General features: G+C 42.2%; 1 protein-coding gene across 1 annotated transcript in view; it reads right to left on the bottom strand.

Annotated features, from left to right (window-relative positions):
• znf407 (zinc finger protein 407) overlaps positions 1 to 22,182 on the bottom strand; it is a 152,314-nt gene that overhangs the window by 52,497 nt on the left and 77,635 nt on the right. The window contains exon 6 of the mRNA XM_082552495.1: positions 8,376 to 8,542. Coding sequence (XP_082408621.1) covers positions 8,376 to 8,542 — 167 coding nt within the window. The remainder of the gene's footprint in view (positions 1 to 8,375; positions 8,543 to 22,182) is intronic.

Below are 22,182 nucleotides of genomic sequence, written 5' to 3'. Positions count from 1 at the left end.
TTGCAGAAATGCTCTCATTCAAACGCAAATCACATTCAAGAGATTAAAAAATGGTTTAAAGATTAATTTCAGTCAATTAAAAATTTGAAGCTGAAGCAATTAAAGAGGTTCAGAACAAAGCCAAGGTTTACCATACCACCTTAAGTGAACATAACATGTATACAGCAAAAAAAGCACTTAAAAGCTCATCTAAATCTGTAAAAGCAGGCATCTGCTGGTAGCTATGGACCTGAGAGTACACCTGAAACACCCTATAGTATTCTGTGTGTGTGTGTGTGTGTGTGTGTGTGTGTGTGTGTGTGTGTGTGTGTGTGTGTGTGTGGGGGGGGGGGGGGGGGGGGAATAATTAAAGATGTCTTTGAAAAATGACATAAAGCAACAAAAACTGCTTATTTTTAGTTTCTGAAAATGCAGAAGGACATCAAACCTTTACGATCTGTATTTAGTCTGTTCTGTATCATTCTTTAAGTGAATGCCCATTTTTTTAAACTTATTTTGATATGCTAGGAATGTGAAGTCACTTAGAATGAAAAAAACAACTGGTTTTACAGCTGGTTTCGTTCACTCGAGCATGTTAATCTACACTGTTGATTAAACTGATCCAGGTTTCAGGTGTTTTCCTTCTGTCTGCCTCAAATCAAGATCAGCATAATTAATCTGTCCTTTAATTATACTTTTAATCGCTTTTAATTTTAATACTGAATTAACACGACTCAAAAAACGATCTAGCTAAACAGTAAATTTGCAGTCTCAATTATCACAGGGTGGTACTAAGTGAAGGGTTGTTGAATTTGATTTATGAAATCCCCTGAGTGGAAAAGTTTGATGCGGGAAAGAATGAGCAATCCCACTCTCGGTGGAAATGGTAGCCGAGGAGCCACTGAGCAAAATCTGAGAGCTCGAGTTAAGACAAAGAGGAGAGAAAATGGTTCGACAGGGAAAATGTGTGAAGTGGGAGAAAGGCAGAAGGCGAGAAAAGAAGAGACAGACTGAACAGATGAGCAGAGGGTCTAGTTGGCTAACAGATGAGCCAAGCAGAAGTCACAGATCACTAGTGTATATCCATCAGAGCTCTCATAGCTAACTAATTCCTCCAATCAGATGGATCCGTGTAAATATGTCAAATGGGGGACGGGAAATTGCCAGTGTGGTTTATTGACTGTGATAAAATCTGAAAAGCACCGCTGAACATAATTACATACTTGTCAGAGCCATAAAAATTAGCTTTATTATCAATGGGATGGTTTTGTACAACTTCATTTGGGGGCGATGCCTTCCAGATGGGGAGCACAGAGAGCTTTTTTACACTCCTCTTCTCTTCTCTGCATCTGGCTCTGTCATTAACAGCATGATGGTCTTTTCTCTCTCACACTCCCTCTGTCTACCTCTCTCTCTCTTTCTCTGTGACTGCCATTGCACACAGCCAGTCACACACTCCTGCACACACACACGGCAGAAACATTTGTGATAAGATGCACTCGGGGAAATGCATGCGCGCATCTAGAGAATGGACACAGATGTGTATGCAAATCCTCACACAAATCAAACTGCATGCGGTGTGATATATGTCCATGTTGTGTACCTGCACATGTATGAAAACACTGTGGGCGCCGCGTCGCCCATTTTAGCACACACGGTACGTGCAGCTGAGCTCTCCATCACTTAAATATTCAGCTAAATGCTGATGTTGAACTCCAGCTCTCGCCACATACTGATAACACATTTGGGTGACTCTTCCAGCTGGGCCTCAGTAGTGCTCTGCTCCTCTCCTGCACAGATAGCAGCTTTCACTGAATCCGCAGAGACAAAGCAGCCTCAAGTTTCCTCTATTATACCCATTTAAAGCCACTCGACTGTGAGAAGAGTTTTAATGCAGTGCCACTTAGAGGGGAGAAAAACAGCCTTAAAAAGGTGCATTTGTTCACCAATTCATACAGGTTCACTTTTCAGTCCCTGTGTGGATGGCCTTTAAAGGAGCAATGTTTTCATATAAATGAATGTCCAGTCTGCTTTTTTTTAATGTAGCTACACAAAAAAGAAAACTCTTTGTATCAGGTGAAAAGATTCCTCGAATTTACAAACGCATTATAGAACGATAAGATCTGCAGAGCAAGCTTGCAGGACAAGCTGAATCAAAGTATCGTGGTTCTCTATAACATGGATTCATCATGATTAAACACCGTACGCAACAAGACTACTTTGCTTTGGTAGCTTTAGCATGAGTTTCAGAGTCAAAAAAGAAGGCATTAACCTTCACTTGGACTGTGCAGTGTGCTTTGATGCAAAAAAAACAAAATCAACAAAAATTCTGTATCAAGCACCACAAACAGGACCCACACAGAACTCTTGAAACATAACCACAGCTGTAATTGTGAAACAAGGTTTTTTCTTCCCCATCTAGCATCCTACTGATTGCAGAAAACCTGGGTTTTCAAGGCCTTTGACTATAATGAATCAATAAATAAATAACACCTATATTCCACGTGTCTTTAAACTCTACATGAGTTACTAAGCATCTCGATCAGACCGTTTCTCCCCATCAGAATAACAGCGCGGGTCCCCTCCTCCGCCCTCTCCATCTCTCATTACACCCAACGCTACAAGACCCCACCACAGAAAAATCTATAGCCATCGATCCCTACGCCCAGCCGCGGTCGCCACAATTATTCTTGAGGAGGAAACGTTGGCGATAAATTACATGTGCGCTTTTCATCTGTTGTTCTGCGGGGTGGAGCACTCCCAGGACCAGGGTGGGGATGGTGAGGTGGGGTAGTTAAAAAAAAAAAAAAAAAAAGTGACAGGTTGCTATCAACATTGTACATCTGACTGCTAAAAGCAACATAGACCTTTCAGTCACCTTGTAACCTTGAATTGACTGCAAGCATGCATGACTCGGGTTAACCTTTGCCTTTAATAGGTACACTAATGACTCTTATAACTTCAAAAAAAAATTCACCTTAAAAACATATCTGTATCCTTTACCAATTTAAACTTTGGATCTAGCCTGAATTCATTTGAGACTGTGAACCCTGACCTCATACATCAGTCCTGAAGGCCAGATATACAAAGCTGCAAACAAATGCAATTCAAGTCACAGATCACGAACAGCTATGCAACTGAGTGTGCGCAAAATCCACACACTAAAATGTCCTAAAAACACAGCTCCCGCTAATACATTTGCACTCAGAGCCCTTAAACTTTTTTGGGGGCTATTTGAAAATAGCTATCACTTCGTCTCCTTTGTTCCCATGGTACACCTCAACTCTCCGCCCTTTACTGGAATTAAATACGCCTTATTGCGAGACAATAAAAGAACTTTGAAGTCAAAATATACAACCCTTCTTTGCATGTGTGTGCGGATACATATATATGTGTGCGCCTGTGTGCGTTTTAAATAACCCCGGAGGAGTCTGCATGCAGCTATAATTGCCTCCCTCATTAGTTATGTTTTAGCAGGAGCGGATGGGAGGGCAATTAATTTTACCGCTTAATTTTTGACACGGAATCCGCTGTTGTATTGATGTGCTCGCCATTTTGGGTCTCATTTTTCAGGGAAATTAATTGACAAAGTGTGAAGATTTATCAGCATATCGCCAGATTAAGCGACAAACTGAAGCAATGAGGAAATCAATTGTGGCCCTGTCGCTGTGTCCAGACCTCCTCTATGCACTCCACCACCACCACCACAATGCCAAAGAGCCTGGGAAAAACTGGGTGGGTCGGATTCAGTCCACTTATTTATTTTTTTGAGCCGCTCATTCATCAGCCGTTACAAATGACCCTGGCGGCTGTCGACCACTAGATCCCCCATCCACGCCCTCTACCCCCCTCCCTCGGACTGGTCTGTGAGCAGAGAATGATTAACATAAAAAACACACAAATCAGAGAGCAACAGTGAATCCCATTAGAGGCAGGAGAAGGAGCGCAGAGATTTTAACTTTTTTTAAGCTGTCCTTTTAGGGAGCGGGGCTCAGCATGTCACAATCAGCAACTCTATCCATGGGATCCCACTAACTTGATTTTGGTCATCTAGACGTTGCGTTTTCAGTGGGAGAAACCTCACCTGACTGCAGGTTTCCCCAACCTTATAAACAATATATTTGAATAACGGCCAAAATTAGCACCACTGACTAACAATGGTCCATAAAGTCAGTTTCAGGATCATTAATATGCACATTTTCATGACCAATTATCAGTGGCCATGAGTAACAAGTCTTTCCCTTTTCTCGTATCCATGGGATGACTATTATCTATCAAGCAAATGTTAACGGCTGATATCTTAGAAAAGAAAGCAGTCAGATAAATGATGTACAGGAGGGAAAGGAAGAGTAAGAAGAACAAAAGGAAAAAAATATCGTAGGCGAGTTAAGTACCCATCAACTGACTCATTAGAACCATTGATGACTTTCATGCCAATCACAGTTACAAGTTTGCAAGTAGTTAAAGCAAACCCTCATTAATAAGTATTTATTTCTTGTAGTCAGTAGAATGTTTTCACATTAAATCAAGGATATGAGGTTACTGAAGCTGTTGGGAAAACAGTAGGAAAGGTGAAGCTGGTGGTGCAGAGCTGGTGAGTGTGAATGTTTCTATTTTGAAGCATGTGTCTGAAAAACAAGTATTGTAAGATTTAGACTGACTCTGAGACGACCAATGAAGTTTATGTTGAAACTCCAGCCACTTCTCTCTGAGACAGACACAGTGGGCAAAGGCAGTAAACGCAGGCTGAGTGTGAGAAAAAGTTTTTCTGGGGTTAAAATTTGTCATATTTAGTGTAAACTTTGCTGTAGGCTGAGAAAACTCATCCCCCTCTCTGTCCCTAATACCTCCAGAATGCAGGGGTGTGTCTAAAGGTGGTCATTGGGTGTCCACCTCTGAAATTAAGCTTTAGTTACTAAATGTCGAGCAGATTTCAATTGTTAAAATGAAATATACATCTACCAATAAACTATGCTATATTATTATAGTTTAAGATATGCAAAGAAACAACTTTTTCCCCCATGTATCAAATGTTAAACTGAAAACTTGATCGGTCACAGATGCTCTGCTGTTCATCTTATGTCACTCTATTGTACCTTTATGTACCACTGAACATTATATTGGCACATGAAATGCTAACACTCATAAAATAGGGCATAAAATATTTTGTAGCTTCTGAAAAAAGTGGTTAAAAAAATCACCACAAAGCAATATTGAAGTCCAAAATAAGTTAAATAAAAGCAGGATTCTCATTTCAAACCAAGAAACAACAAGTGACAACTGTTGCTAGCACATTTCAACAGTTGGAGCTAGCTAGCAAATAAAGAAGTACCGTCACCTAATTTTGGTTTCTTGTATTATAAGTGTAATAAGGAAATATACAACACTAACTGTCTCACATCCAGTAAAAAATAGTAACTGTTTACACTGATTAGAGATAACTATCAACAGGTAGTCACTACTGCTGCTTTAATGAGTAATATCTAAATGAGGACTGCCGCAGAGTGACTCTTGGTGTGCTGAATTATTGAAAATCCATTTTCAAAAGAGTTCCCTGAAGTTCGGAGAGTGGTAATTCTCTGGTCCTGGTCAGTGTTTAAGAAAACATGCTATTGCTAATCCTAAACTTGTCCTGCTATGCCAAATTATATCTTTTCAGAGGAAGGTTTCAGCATTACTCAAGAATATACATGTTTTTGTCTTTGCATGCCGTTTGATTCCTCAGCCTATGCCCATCCTGCCCATAGTGTTCCAATTTGATGCTCTAACTGCTGTTTTGAGCAATTAGGAATCTTATTTTAAGTGTTATAAACCAATCAAACACACCTGACATAAACCTAGTCAATCAGAACTTGTAACTGTGATGACGTTCTCGATGTAGGGATGCTTTGGTTTCTCTTTCCTCGCGTTGTGACGTTTAATTTTACACTTTTACAACTAATGAGCTACGTATCATTACACTCTGCTCCAGTGCAAACACAGCAGTTAGTCATCGTCCTGCGAGCCTCTACATAACCCAGATGCATGTACTCTAACTCGCACGCCCTCCATTACTGACTGCTCTGTTCCCTGGGCAGATTAGTTCAACTTTTAAATCTCCTACTTATTTTATTAGTATTGCATCTTAGCCCTGTGAAGGAGACGATTTATAACTTTTAAACAGATCACACATATGCAGATAATATTTCAGTGTGTCAGGTTGGCTGCTGGAATGTGATTGCAATGATTGTAAAGCTGTAGCTAGCCGCCCTAACCCAGCACCAATTATAACTGGCAAAGGAGTGTCGGAGGTCACAGCAGAGCAAATTGTGTTAGCTTTTTTTGGGGCGTCGCTAATCAAGTCAGGTCTTGCTGCTGACTAAAATGAGGTTGTTTCAGGTTCAAACTTAATTCTCCTACTTTTATATTTCTTTTTTGGTCACCCGTGATCTTTCAAGTTCCTATATTCAATCACCCCCCCCCCCCCCCAATCGCTCAACTCACTCTCAAGTCTGTGTTTCCCCCTACCAAATTCACACAAACACACACACACACACACACACCACAGCATACCATCCCACACCTCTTCAAATGACAGCTAAGTGACAGCGTGACGCCAGCCACTTGATGGGGAATGATGAGAGCTGGAAACAAATGAAAATAAAACATCTAATTATGTCAGAGGCGCCTTGACGTTACATCACTGTTAAAACACATTTAAAATAACATTCAGCAAGCCTCGCACTGACACACATAGAAACCCGCGCACACAGCAGGCACCCGTGACGGATGGAGGGCTCTCCTGCAAGCACTCAGTCAGGCTGTCAGGCCACTGGCTGCTGCTGCTTCTGTCATTGACTTAAAAGGGCATCAAGGAGCCATGTGTGGGACATTACTGAGGCCGAGGGGAAACTGCTGGGCTGCGGCATAAAGACACTTTCAAAGAAACTGACTTGGGCTCCTATCGAGGGGCTCTTATTCAAGACAATATCCTCCCACTGCACCATCTGTCCATCCAAAGTTTTTAGCAAGTTAAAGAAGAAAACCACACAATTCAAAGCAGTCCTAAAGTATTCTTTACTGTATGTACAGAAATGAAATGGAAGGATGGAATCAGAGGGGAAATGCACAATTAAAGTAATCATTCATCTCAGTGCAAAGACTCACTGGCTGGTTTCATCGCTTCTAATCAAGCGATTCACTTTGTAGTGGAATAAGAAAGCAGCTAAATTACTGATTATTGATTGGTTATTGGTTAGTTATAAAAAGTAGTTTCCAGGTGAGGTTAGAAAAGATCTTCTGAATTGCCAGTTGAATCAGTGTTGTATCCAAAAGCTGTCGATAAATAACAGATTTTTAAAGAAATGGGAACCTTCTAATTCCTAATGCTTCGCTTTTTGGATCAAAGGTTGGATACCTATATGAAAGGACAGAGAATCATAAGTGGGTTTTTCCTGCTTTTTATTTTTCTGAGGCAGCTGCAGCTCAGGCAGTAAAGCAGGTTTTCCACTAATCGGAAGGTCAGGGTTTGATCCAATTATCGAAGAAAAAAAGCCTGTGGTGTAAAGAGCTTTCAGCGGTCAATAAGACAAGAAAAGTGCTACATAAATGTAGTCCATTTTGCATCACTGAAAAAAACCCATACACACAGGATTGGTGTAAAGCAAGGGAAAAAAAACAAAAATACTCTCGACGATCAGATGGACTTGATGAACACACACTCATTGACCAGCTGGATTTGAGGAAGACACACTTGGCGACCAGATGGATTTTTGGGGAAATACACATGACAACCAGTTGGATTTGAGAACTACACACTACCTTAATTTCCACAACATTCGAGCATCCAAGTCTGGAGGATGGCACAAAACAAAACAAACACAAAAATTCAAACATCCCCGTGCTGTTTTGCTCGTCCCTTTGGCTATTAATTGGCCGATACAATATCATATAACAGTGACAGTCCTATCGGGTTCAGAAGGTGTGTTTAACCATCTAGCAAGTGTCTGCAAGAGCGCCAAGAACTAGTTCTCGACTTTCCCTGGATGTTGAAAATCAGTACAGATGGACAAGCTGAGGCTATTACCGGCCAAAAACTTGCATATATTTATTCCAAACAAAGCTGTGAAGATTCATAATTAATGTGAGAATTTCACAGTTCACATAAACTTCATTTTGTTGAATAGCAGATAGCAGCTATAGAGGAATGAAAAAGTACATTTTGTCTGATCCAACCATAGCCTTTCTTGATAAATAACCCTTTGTCCCAGACTCATAAAAGCACTGATTGCCTGTATATACATATAAAAAAAAAGCTAATCCCATGAATTTTGCACTTCAGAGTGTGTCAGTCAGTGTGTTTATGGAGGAGCAGCAGCAGTAATGGTTCACAGTGGAGGTTGCTAACTCTGTCTCACCCGTGTGCGTCCTGTAGTGGTCCTTCATGGCTGACAGGTTGAGGAAGGCGTAGTGGCAGGATGGCCAGGCACACTTATATGGTTTCTCTCCACTGTGCAGTTTCATGTGGTTGTTGAGGGCCCATTTTTCGCTGAAGGAGCGCTCGCACAACTCACATTCAAACTTCCTGCAAGAGAATAAGATGGAGCAGGTAGGAACGAAGAGGAGGAGAAGGAGGGGGTGAGGGGGAGAAACAAAGGGTTATTTACTGATCCCGAAGCTGACGCAAAACGCTAGAAAAATCCACCCTGTGAGAGAGGAAATGGAGGTTGCTGGGTAGTTGCACTCACAACCACGGACCAGAGGGCCATATGATTGCACGCTGTACATCTACGCCCACACTCGTGCACGCACACACACTCAACGCACACAGAATGCAGCTGGCTGCTGGTGTGTCATGTCTGTATAAGCAGGCATTGATTTTTCTGTCCTGGCCTGCCACCTCCACCATTTATTCTCTGCTTTGCACCAGGGCCCAAAGGACTAGAGAAATTCTGTTACAGTCCACACACACATACACACACACACACACACACACACACACACACCCTGCAGGGCCAGTGGGGAGAATAGAGTTCACCTGTCCAGTGTCCCTGACCACTTAGCCAGGGCTAAATGAACAGTTAGCAACATTTTACCTCCCGCTTCATTCTCTCGAGGCCCTTGTATTAGAGCTTCCCTCCACCCAAACTAATCGTCTTTTTTTGTTTTGCTTTGTTTTTAACTAACCGCTCACATCATCAACATCAGCGCTCTCACCTAGCTTTAGATTATCAGTATCAATCCAATGAATGTAAAGCACGATGTAGCGTTTGTTGAGGTATTTTGTTATAAAAGCCCCCGTTATGCGAATCAGGGCAAAACTGTGAATATGCATGTCATTCTGTCTTCGCTCTGGACATCTGTCTATTTTCGCACCCACGCCTACGACCGACAAAAGCTGCATGTTCGCTCTCTGTCTTTTTAAAAATATATATTTATTTTTTTTAATTCAGTGTGTAGGATGTTTGCACCTATAGTCATCTGCTGTGTTATTAAGCTTCACGAATAAAACACAAAGAACTAAGGGGGAAAAAAAACAATAGAAAAAGCGCGCGCTTGAATTAATCTTTACCCCCGCGCTATAATTTAGCTGCAGAATGACTAATGTGCGAGTCATAAACAAATGAAGTCGGGTTTTGGGGAGCATTCGTCTTGCAGCGAGGGCCATGTTATTTTAGGGAGGGCGGCTGTCTTTAAGTCCTGATTGTGTCGCTTAATCCCCGTGGTATCTGTTTCATAGCGAGCAGCATGACACTCACCTGAACAAATAATGACTCCGAGCAGCATGTAGCATGTGTCTGAATCAATAATTCAAACTCATACATCTTCCTTACTGGAAAGGGGGTTGTTGTTGGTGGTGGTGGGGGGCAAAGGAGAAAGAAAAGGAGGCAGGGAAAAAGGAGAAAGGAGGGAATTAAAGCTGGGGTGGTGGAGGAGAGGAGAGAAGGGAATGGTGTTGGGGGGGGTCCTGGCTTCCGCATCAATCTATATGTTCCATAAAGATGAGTCAAAATGTGATATGGGTGTCAACCTGCACCGGTTCAGACTAACCTCACGTTACCAGACAGGATGGAGGAGATTTAAAATGGCACCTTCATCACCTGGCTGTAAGTGCAAGTGCATTTATAAATAGTTCCATTTTCCTCTTGTTCTCATCAACGGACTTGGCAGGCATTTTATTTGATCAACAGATGGATGTCTGCATCTGCATTTCCTTCCCTTTCCTTCCTCTCTGCGGTATTTATAGAACAGCTCGTCGCCTGTGCCACCACGGGAGAGGTAAATAAGATGAGTGAAGAGATGCTATCTTTTATTGTAAGCATTATGCACAACACTCCTGCTTTATGAGCTAAACGGGCCATTGTTTATCACAGGGCGTAATCGCAAAGTCAGGCAGGCAGGCAGGCCTTTACGTGGGAACGAGGCATGCTGGGATGGAGGTAAAAAGAGAGAAAAGGAAGAGGAGAGGAGAGAAGATGGAGGAGTCAGTGCTGGCAGAGTTGACTATCAGTGGGGGGTTTGTAAGGATGAGAGGAGGGTTTGCGTCTGTTTTTATGGGATCAGATGGAGCGCTTTGATCTTGTCCCCGCATGTCAGATCCCGTCACGATCCACCGTCTCGCCCATACATATGCATACTGCCTCTAAACAGCTAGGCACCATGCAAAAGAACCACGGTGAAGGGAAGAGAGAGAGAGACAGAGAAGCGGTTTGGTGAATGGGTTTGTGTATGCATGCGTGCGAAAGAGCAGGGAAGGCGAATATGGGGAGAAAGAAGAAAGGCAAAGATGGAGGTTTGGAAATGAAAAATATTTGGAAACTTTTTATAGGAGAGGAAAGAAACTAAACAAATATGTGCCAATTCAGTGTCAACAAAACCCAACAGAGTTCTCAAACTATTTTAAGAAGGACTTATTGGGCAGGGATTGTGTGGCTTCAGGAAATGACCTGTTTTGCTTTCAAACCTCCACGTTTATCACTCCTTAACGGGGACCCTTCATGCTCACTTCCTACTCCATTTTTTTTTATTCTTGTACTTTGAAAGAGCAGCTTTATGTGATTAATGGTTCAAAATAATCCTTTTTTCTCTCATACCAGACCTCAGTTCATCAACTACGCAACATAAATTATTTTTGCTGCTCTTGCTTTAAGGCTACTTTCTTCTGATTGGCTACCTTTTGCAAATGGAAGGTTTGAACAGGTGGGTGGAGCTTCTCTGATGACAGCCAGAACTGTACACCTAAAGCGACTGCATTAAGGATATGCGCTCTCAGTGCCCTTGACTCATGAGGATAACGCACATATACACTGACCACTCTAACAATGTAATATCGTATAAGTCAGAAATGAAAGAAAATAACCTAAATGTAGGACGGGCACAGTGATGACATTTTTTGCAGAATACTGTCTCACAAATAATTACAATAAAGTAAAATAAAAATAAAAATTAAATTAATTAGATTCTGCTTCTGCTACCAAAAATCGGGGTTAGACAGAGTTTTACACATAGATCCTCCTTGTATTTGACATAAAATCAAATACACTGAGCTACCTGCTGTTACGACCCCTCATGACAAAGGAGCAGACAAAAGTAGTTGCACTGGAACTGCTAACACTTTCAAATAAAGTTCACCTTCATGGTCTTTTCGCGCTACTTCAACTAAAATCCAAAACTGTCCCACACTCAAGCTGTGAACTCCAAAAATCCATTTGGACTGGAATCTTCCAGTACTTAGCTGGTTCACTAGTGTGTCCTTGTGTGCAGAGGAGCACATGCAAAAAAATCTCAATACAAAGCAAACAAGTGGACAAAACCAGCCTGACGAGAAATGACAAAAACATGTCGCAGCATATTTGTTTTCCTCTTAGCTCAGGCTCATAATTTTACCATTTATTTTGTCAAGAATTCAGCTGACATTCAACACGCAACTCCGAGGCCAGAAGGAATTATCATTTTTGTCAGCGTATGTGCGCAAGTAGGGCAATCGTGGCTCAAGAGTTGGGAGTTCGCCTTGTAATCGGAAGGTTGCCGGTTCGAGCCTCGGCTTGGACAGTCTCGGTCGTTGTGTCCTTGGGCAAGACACTTCACCCGTTGCCTACTGGTGGTGGTCAGAGGGCCCGGTGGCGCCAGTGTCCGGCAGCCTCGCCTCTGTCAGTGCGCCCCAGGGTGGCTGTGGCTACAATGTAGCTTGCCATCACCAGTGTGTGAATCTGTGTGTGAATGGGTGGATGACTGGATATGTAAAGCGCTTTGGGGTCCTTAGGGACTAGTAAGGCGCTATATAAATACAGGCCATTTACCATATAATCCATCCATCTATCTGAGCTCATGTAAAGGTTTGTTTGTGATTGTGCCACTTGTGTTTCCAATCTATGTTAACTACTCATCAGGTATATTAATGTATAGATTATATTTGTTCAGTTCTAATCTTAGTGGCAAATATGTATTAAAGTCATCTTTGGATCAAAATAGGCTTGGTCCTCTTTATTCACTTACACTAAATTAATGATTATTCACTTAATCACTTGGAAGAGAATTAAATATCTATATCTATATCTACATAGATGAATAGGGTACAGCTTTCATTTTTACATATGACGTTCACAACGAGGTGTGTTTTCGAGAGGTTAAATGACTTGGATTTATTGGCTTATGCTTTGTTCTTAGCACCGCTTCACAGATCTCAAGTATTTCCCCCCGAAAAATAAAAAAAGATGCTGATCCACTTCTTGGTACAATCTCTTCTTTCTGTTCTGGTATGTTATTTGTTGTATATCTGTCGTTTAGCGTGGCGTTACTCATCCAGACTACATCTAGGAAACGTGGAGGGAGCAGCTGTGATTGGCACATGCAGGCACGGGATCGGGAGCTGATTTAGGGGGTGTTTGATTTGGATTTTCTTTTTGCTTTGCTTTCTGTTGGCTGAGCATGCATTCTCAATATCTTTCAATTGCACTCAATTATGGGAAGCCAAAATCATGTCTAAAAACTGCATTACAATTTCCAGCATTTAAAAAAAAAGGTTTGTTAGTAGATAACAAGTATTCTTGAATCTGAAAAACAATTTGGCACTCTATATGTTTGGTCTTCTTGGTTTTAAATGACCACATACAGAAAAGGATAAAGCCAACAGATGACTGTTTTAACTGTGAAAATACATTCAAATATAAAAAGAGACAGAGACAGAGAAACCCATTAGTTAATTTTTTCCCTTCTTGTTTTGCATGTTTTATTTTCATATTACTGTCAAGCACTGATTAGCTAAGGCCACAGAAGGCAAAAATCCCATCTGTAATCTGAAGCAACTTCTACTTCTACTCGTTATATCACTGCCTTTCAGCCTCTTGCGTGTCTCCATCTCCTCCTCATGTTTTTCCTGCTCTCTTCCTTTTTCCCTTCTGATCACAAACCAACACGACATGATTGACACCATGTGTGGATTTATTCAGAGATGCAGGTGACTCTCCTCCCTCCTCATTCAGCAAACTGCATGCTACTGTGTCTATACTGTCACTGATTACCATATCTATACTGTAATGTGATCCTGCTGTCAGTTCAGCCATATAGAGCTACTGTCAGAACATCACAGGCCACACTGGCCTTAATTGAGACAGAAATCCCTCAGGAGGAGCCTCTATACCTCTTAACAGGCCCAGAAAGGAGGACCTGACTCGTTACCATATACTCACTATCACCCCCTAGTGGTGAGGTGGTGCCATGTTTAGGGGTCCTCACAGAGGATGTGTTAGTATAAACAGTAATCATGTGCTGTTGATGTACACTGAATGACAGAGTGTTAAAAAAAGAGCACGATTTTAGTATGATTAAGACTAAAAGATGCAAAAAATAATTCTCTAACCAAGAAACAGACATTCTCTGATGTCAGAGGTAAGAGTGGCAGTGTCACCTCTGCTCCTCCTGACTACAAGTACCCATCAAACTTATCTATTTATTTTTTAAATCAACTGTACTAATTATGTTGGCTGTTTTTTGTTTTTTTGGATGGCTAAAATTTCTCTGCCTGGTTTCCGTGCTGTGTTGGCCGGTCGCTGTAAGAGGAAATAATCTGTCGATGCTCTCACACTGTAACACAAAGACAGAAAGAGGGAGAGAGGCCGACTCTCGCCTCAAGCCAAACTGACACAAACAGACAACTTCAAAGTGAAGACTGTTGTTTATTTGGCGAAGGGAAAGAGGGGGGGAGGGAAAAAAAGAGAGAAAATTTATCTGATATGCAACTGTCAGGAGAGCATTTTCACATGCAAAATAGCGAGTGAGTGAGAGAGATTACCTGGAGGGAGGAACATGACAGCATTCACTAGGGTCAGGATGGATCATCATCTTCAGCCCCCACCTCCTCCTCCTCCTCCTCCATTGCCTCTCTCTTTCTCCCTCCATCGCTCTAACTTTATCTCGCTTGCTCTTTTCCCTCCCTCCATCCTTCCGTTTTTTTCCTCTTCCCCCCATCCCTTTTCTCTCTCATCCTGTTTTCAGACTCCATCACTCTGCACTTCGACAACCCGGCAGCTTAAATCCAGACTAAATTAGCTGAATGAAGATTAAATCATTTGGCCTTGAGCTCTCCAAGATATTGGGAGGAAGACTGAGTAAGCCTTAAATGGTGTCTGACTGGGTTCGGACCTATATATGTGTCTGAGGAGAAGCTATTCCTTCAATGGCAGTCAATTGAAACCTGATTAGAGAGGGGTGTTGGGTAAAAAATGGCTAAAAGATTAAATTCCTGGGACAACTGTTTCCTAAGTAAGGGCGCCGGCTTCGTTATTTTTCGTTTGCGCGCACTATGTTGACTGACGACAGGCTTGTTCCCGGGCTAAGATATTGAGCGGGGCAACATCATCGCTCACAGCGCTTAGGAGAAACGCTTCAGAGAATGCGCTGTAGTCAATGTGGTCTGTGGGTACTCAAATCAGCTTCCTAGATGGTGCTAGTTTAACCTACAAATGAACAAAGGCATCCATCCCTGGCCTGCTGCATGAAACAAAAAGGACAAACACTGCAGTGAGAAAAAAAAGAAGAAGAAAGAAATAAAGAAAAAGAAGAAGAGGAGACTCTCTTAGGAGTAGGTCTGCGCAGAAGGGCATTTTAAAGTGAAACAGCTACTGAGTTATATCACACTGAGACCAGCAGGAGTGTAAAGCCAGCATGTCACACAAAACAACAGCTAAAACCTCCATGAAGAGGCCACATGTGTCTGCAGAGCATTGTAGATGAATCTCCTCAGAGAGGAGTGCCGCTGCATATGACTGCAATATAAACAACGGCACACAACAGAGATGCAGCTGCTGATTTATGTTTACCTTCAATCCCGAGAGAAAGAGGAGGAGGAGAAGGCAAAGACGAAAAAAAAAAAAGATAATGAAATAAATAATAAAAGACCAGGCCCATCAGATAAGCTCCTGTTTATCCCGCTGTAGGGCAAATACAAATTGTCAATTTAATGAACACGGTGGACGTGATGAAAGCGGGGTGAAGGAGCCTGCTGCCTGACAAACAATCAGGAAATGTTATCTTAATATTGTTGCGATGTTATTCAGACCATAACTTAGGGGATGGGGAGAGGCCATGACTACAACGAGGTGGCATGGAGGGGAGAGGGAAGCAAGCGGAGGCGCAAAGGCCAGGTCCCTCTGTGGTGGCCGTGTTATTGCCTATTTTTATTATGAGCCATAGCTCAGTAGCCACAAACACACTTTTAAAACGCACAAAGGGTAAACGCGAGCATGCGCACAAACTTAAATTACAATTTATTTTGTTTTTGGGTAAAAGAATGCAACAACACAAAGCTTAATAAAATGAACAAAAATGCCCCCCCCACCCGCATGTGTACGCACACACTGGCCTGACATCTTGCTTCCAGATGCAGTTAACTTAAAAGCTTAATAGGGTTTTTTTTTTTCCAGACTATTAATCACAATGTTTCAAGCAAAAGAACTGCAAATCAAGCGCTCCGAAAAGCTTCCTGCTGAAATTAGCAGCCGCTGAAAAGTACTGAAAGTTTGATTTGTGTGACGCGGTTCGGTCAAAGGCCCATTCCCAGCACCGCCACCCATCCTTTAAACGGCACTTTAAAAAGCGTCCAGATGCTTCGCAGCTCAAAGTTGTTTTTTCTTTTTTTTTGGCGAGTCCTGAATTTAAAGCGTTGCAATCTGAGCAGCCACCAAAATTAACTATTATCTCCATATTTATATATTGCCGGCACTAAATTGCGTCGGGAAGAATTACTATCAATATGAATATCTGCGACAATAACTCAGCCGCTGTGCTGAGGACAGGATACTCTTTATCAGGCTTCTGATAGGCCTTAAATACAGCACAAGGCAGCCATATCAGAGCTTTTTCTCTCTAATATCAGGCCGCATTAGCACCTCGTAAATCAAATTACACTCCTAGAATTTCATTAGGCTCACCTGCCAGCGCTGCTGTGCTGCAGAAATATTTATGTTTTTATGCTGCGATTGTGTTCTCTCAGGTACACAAAAGGGAAGCAGAGGGAGGGGCTGCGAGGGGAAAGAAATGGGTGATAAACCTAATTATCTTTTAAGAATACGGGGAAAATGTGTCATAAATTGTGGCGATCCTGAGGAGGGCTGGCGTTTTGGAAGCCTGTGGGGCTGAGAGTTGGGGGGACAAGCCTGCTCCACTGTTTACCATCTTTAACCGGGGCTAGACTCCCACAATCCAATTAGCAGCTTCCCCAAATTTGCTCTAAACAGAAATCAAACAGGATGATGTATGACGCCGATCAGCGGGCCCTCGACAACCAGCTAATCTGATAAAGCCCGAGCAAGACTGCTAATAGCGCAAATACTTGTTCAAACTGGATCCAAAACGTTATGATAGGAGTCTGTCTTTATTATTTAATTACCTCAAAAGAATTTCACATTTCCATTTGTTTATTTGCTGTTGTTGCTTGTTCGATTGCATTATCCAGATCATAAGAATCTCGGCTCAAATTTGCTGAATGCAAAAGCTCAGGCGGAGGAAGCAGGAGAGGAGTTGGCTGTGGGGAAGGAACGCTGATATTCCGTACTACTTTTTTCTTTCCCATCTGGAGCGGCCAGGATGGCGGAGTGTCTGGATATGGATTTTGATTAGACACAAAGGGAAATGACTGAGCCAGTGACCGTAACGACAGCCACTTAATAAAAGGTACAGTCTATACATCAAAGAGCATCTAGCTGTAAATCATTCGGCCTTGTAACGACTCGCATCCCCGTCCCATTACTGAGCCCTTAACGTGCCGCTCATATTTACTCTCCAGCCCCAATATAATTTTAGAATAATGAGCTTTGTCCCTTATCTAATTAACAGGCATAGGTTCATTCATTTTTTGGTTTTCTCTTCCCCGTCTTCCCACCTATTCCTTACTGAAATTAGGAAGCAGGGATATTTGCTTAACTCTCAAATATTTAGCAAATTTGCCCCGTGCCACGAAACGTGAAAGTTACACACAAATACGACTGATGTGACCGCGTTGCATGTTGTGCATAATTGCAGTATGTTGCAACTGGAGGGTGTTTATCTAGGATTGTGTGTGTGTGTGTGTGTGTGTGTGTGTGTGTGTGTGTGTGTGTGTGTGTGTGTGTGTAACGGGGGTAGAGGGGTGGGGGTTGTGCTCCAGTGGGCAGAAGTAAAAGACCAGGTCCATTCTCCCTCTTATTACTGGAATTGTAATTCAATGATCACCTTAGATCACATGCGTGCCATAAATCAGATAGGCTTGACAGAGGATGAAAAATTGTATTAATAATGTGAAACTTATTATACAGTCCCAAATGCTCCCTTGATAAATGACATTGTTTGGGCCTGACAATGATTGCATTTAAAACATTATTTCTGTTTTCTGCTGGTGTGTGCGCGCGCTGCTGGACACAGCAGCCGTGGCTTGCTGGGTGGGGAAGACAGAGGTGGGGTTCCCGAGCTTCATAAAATATTCAAGATGTTTCCCACCGTTCTCTCTTGAGTCAGTGGGCAGGCGATGGCCACGACAGTAAGGGTATAAAATCTGTGTGTATGTGTGTGTGTGCGTGTGTGGCCAGCAGAAGTGAAATGGCTGGTGGCTCACCGCAGCGCAAACACCCAAACTCCCAAACCACAGAAAGGAGCCGAGTACATCTTCAAGTCATAAAGCAGCATACTCCCACTATTATTACTACACACTGAAGTCGGATTTTAGCAAATGTGAGAAACTGCAGAAAGGAGCTGCGCCAGGCTAATCGTTCATGAACCACTCTTTTATTTTTCCCCTTTTTTCCAGAATAAGTGATTTCGGGGGAGTTTATTATTCTTCCTAACTCAATTTATACAAGGACGCTAATATAAGAAAAACAAGTCTAGACTTGATTTAAACTAGACTAGCTTGAGAGAGAGCCAACAAAGACATGAAACCCCTAAAAAAATAAAAAAATAAACAGCCAAATATGGCGTCTGCACTATTTCCTCCTTTCATTTCTGCATCATATCAGAACAAGCAGAACAAGCTGGACTGGACAGTGCAGGGTTTAATTACACGAATGCGATTTACACTCACTAACACTACGACTGCTCTGGATGGAGCACGTTCAGAGCTACAGCACAGTATTTTACTAACGCTATCTATTTGGACTTCTAAGTAAATAGGACTTAGTTGTTGGGAGGAACGCTGTGCAAAGACAAAGACTGAGGCCTAACCTGTTTGCCAGTGCAGCTAGAAAAAACAAATCAAAACCGACTGCACAAAAATGTCGCCCCCTTAAATGTGTTCTTACAAACTGTGTCCTTTGTGTTAAAGTATTACATGAGACCGGCCTTTGAGATTAATACTCAGTAGTTAGTACTGTAGTAGATGAAACACTGAATAAAAAAATCATCAAAAAATAACAATGATGAAAGTCAGAGTCTGGCATATGTGAGTGCCAAATGTTTGGGGGACATGTTGGAACTGTAACAGCTCACGTATACGGTTTAAATGAACATCCTGAGTCATTTCCATGTATGACAGCAGACTCGTTAGTCCAGATTAACACTACACAGCTTAGTCTCAATTACTAGAATAATACACTGGTGCTCTTTTTTGAATTAACTTATCTGTTCAACTGTACTGCAGTATTTTTATTATTTGTTAAAAAAGAAAAAAAATATTTTTAGTAGACCACAATTAACTTTGATCCTGCAACAATTTTTTATTTAAGGAAAATGATGTACACAATTTTTTGTGACTCTGTTGCAAATGTTAAGTAGTCCTATGATTGGTGCTCGAACTACACGGCGTAAAACTACCTGTTACTTGTTTTGGCTCCAGAATAACTGACATCACACCACTTTGGGTTCACGGAAAGTCTAATTAAGGTTGTAAACAGTTGAGGTCGCTTTACAGGGACTGAGACCCGGACTGCACTCTCCCTACAGACTTGGCTTTACCCTGGCCCCGTCGTGTCCACGTCCTCTACCATACTGTATGTGCGACATTACAACCCCCCACCACTACCACTCCGCTCTCCCTTCCTTTTCTCCTCCTCCTCATCTCTGCAAATGACCATGATGGGAGGCCATTCATCTCACTCCTTCGGCCACCACAATGAAATAAATCAAGAATTTCCCCCCCAAATATAACAATATTTGTATTTGGGGTGGGGCAGACGTAATTGATGACTGCGGCCATGCTAATTAAAAACGGCGGAGGTTTCATTAATCTTGGTCATTGGGTAGGGGGGATAGCAGTGTAGCTGCAATAGCATTGGCTGGACAAGGGGGACAGGGCCGCCTCGATCGTCCTCGCTGCTCAGGTGATTTGGGCCATTGTCAAGTATATTAGCAGAGTGAGGTTAATGTGAAATGACCATTAATAACTACAACAAAAGTCTACGGCATACAAACCCAGCGTCTCTGTGTCTTCTTACACAACTGAACCAAACAAGACAATAAGTGAACAATCGCGTGTTTACTGCCATGTCCTGGCTGGAGAAGTTAATTGTTTCTCTGACTCTTCTTTGCAGAATATTTTTTCTGTCCCTTAAAACACACACAAAAACACACACACAGGGTGGTATGCTGCTTTTGAGAATTAATTACGAGGCCAAACTTCTGCTGCTTTGCCTGCGTTTGCATAGTCAAAGCATTTGGAAATCATTTGAATATTAGAACACAATTAAAACATACTTCAGTGACTCTGGCATGTCGTATGAGCACAACCACACAGACCAAAATATTAGAACAAGTTAAATCTGAGCAACTTCCTAACAAAAAAGACGCAAACAGACAATATCGTTAACATTGTGCCACTACAGCCTAGACAATTTACTAAGTAGCACCTATGAACAGTGCAGATGGATATCATCATTTTGTAATGACTCCTACATGTTAATTCGCAACTTTAGCTTCTCCACCAGGACTCTGGCACAGAATAATGACTAGCGTGCATCTGGTAGAGGCAGTGTGGGGCAGTATTTGAAGCATAGAGAGAAACAGAGAGAGGGACAAAGAAAAAGGGAGAGAATTAAACAGAGAGAGAGATGGTTGGGTGGGTGGGTGGGTGGGTGGGTAGAAGCAGTAGCATATGGTGCCACGCTGCCATAAACAAGCTTTATGAAAAGACCAGGGACGTTTATCTAATCATGGAATACCTGAGGAATCGCAATGAGACACACACTTTGTCCCATTATTGTTAGCCCATAAATTTAACTGCTTTACCAGAACGATGAGGAACCCGATAGAGCCGCTGAAGACAACGCAGGGAAGCAGGTGAATTTATGTCTGTGTGTGCTTGTAAGTACACTGCGTCGCAGCTATGGTAAAGAGTGTGTGTGGTGTTACAGATGAATAGCCATAACTGCTACATCTTGGTATCTGTGTATCTGCAAACACAGAGAACAATGCACTCTAGGAAGCATCTAGTAAAGAACTCACAGATACAGATGTGTACTGTTTTTTTGTTTTGGTCTTTACTGTGTGCTATATTACTACAGTCTAATTTTTATTCTTACAGCAGTCTCTCTGCATGTAGAAACATTTATTTTGTTTTTTGTAAACTTGTTTTACATGGCATCTCACAGCCAAGAATAAAACTCTTGCTGTTGTTTTTTGTTAGACTGCATTTTTGTGTTTTTGCATTGTCTGAACTGAACATTGAAACGGGAACACGTGCACAAAAATGACCACGTTTACCCTGCAAATGGGCTCACATTCAGGGACGTACGGCACAGACACAAAGTGAATGTGCAATTTTGTATCTGCAAGCCGACTTACAAACACACACACATGCAGAGTGCTGGGTCAGGGGGACAGCGGTAGCTCAGAGCCAGCTGTGACCTGCCGGTCCAGGTGCTCAGGAAAACCGTTGTTAACGGCCACGATTGATGATCTAATCAAACTGTCACCACAGCGACCTGCTGCAGGGGGAGGGGAGGATGGGGTGGTGTTTGGTGTGTGTCCGTGGGTGTGTGTGTTTGGGGGCAGTTGGAGGTGTGTGTGAGAGCAGGTGAGGTGGGGGGTATCCAGGAGGCCTTGTGCATGCTTACCGTTAGCCTAAATTGAGAGTGACAGTCTCAATAGTGAAAAGGCCTCTTTTTTCCCCCTCTCTAAGTAATGGAGGAAACAACTTCAGCGGTCTTCCGGAGGATGTCACATAATCAAGGGAGATTCTCCCCCTCCCCAAACACTGATCTCCCCCCATTCTGAGCTCAGCTAAAATGTGTGTGTGTGGGTGGGGGGGGGGGGGGGGGGGGGGGGGGGGTTGAAGATGGCCATTGTCGCAATAACATTGACTGCTGTTATGTGGATTACTGCCTTGAAGCAAGTTTGGGAATTTGGCCTTCCCCACCCTGGTCTTTTAAACAAGACAATAGTAGGACAATGAAGTAAAGCTTGGTTACCCAGATGCATCTATTAGTAACTGGGATGCTAATTTTTATGGCAAAAAAACATTCTTAAAAAAAAAAAAAAAAAACACACAACAAAAACAAAACAAAACAGTATTCTATAACCGTCTTAATCTTTTTATATTTTCCCAGAAAAATTTGGAACTAGATACAGCAATTCATTGACATATAGCATATAAGCGAAGAACAGTTTGTAGAGTTCTAATATGCTTTAAAGTCAATACTTGGTATGACCACCTTTATTCTTCAAAACACCTCAACTCTTTTAGGAAAGCTTTCTTGAAGGAGATTCAAAGTTCTTCTTTGGATGCTGGCTGACTTTTGTTCTGTTTGGTATCAAGATGATCAC

Source organism: Aulonocara stuartgranti, assembly GCF_965226115.1.
Source record: "Aulonocara stuartgranti genome assembly, chromosome: 11".
Lineage (NCBI taxonomy): Eukaryota > Metazoa > Chordata > Actinopteri > Cichliformes > Cichlidae > Aulonocara > Aulonocara stuartgranti.
Note: the sequence above shows the minus strand (reverse complement) of the source record. Positions and strands in the feature narration are given on the sequence as shown.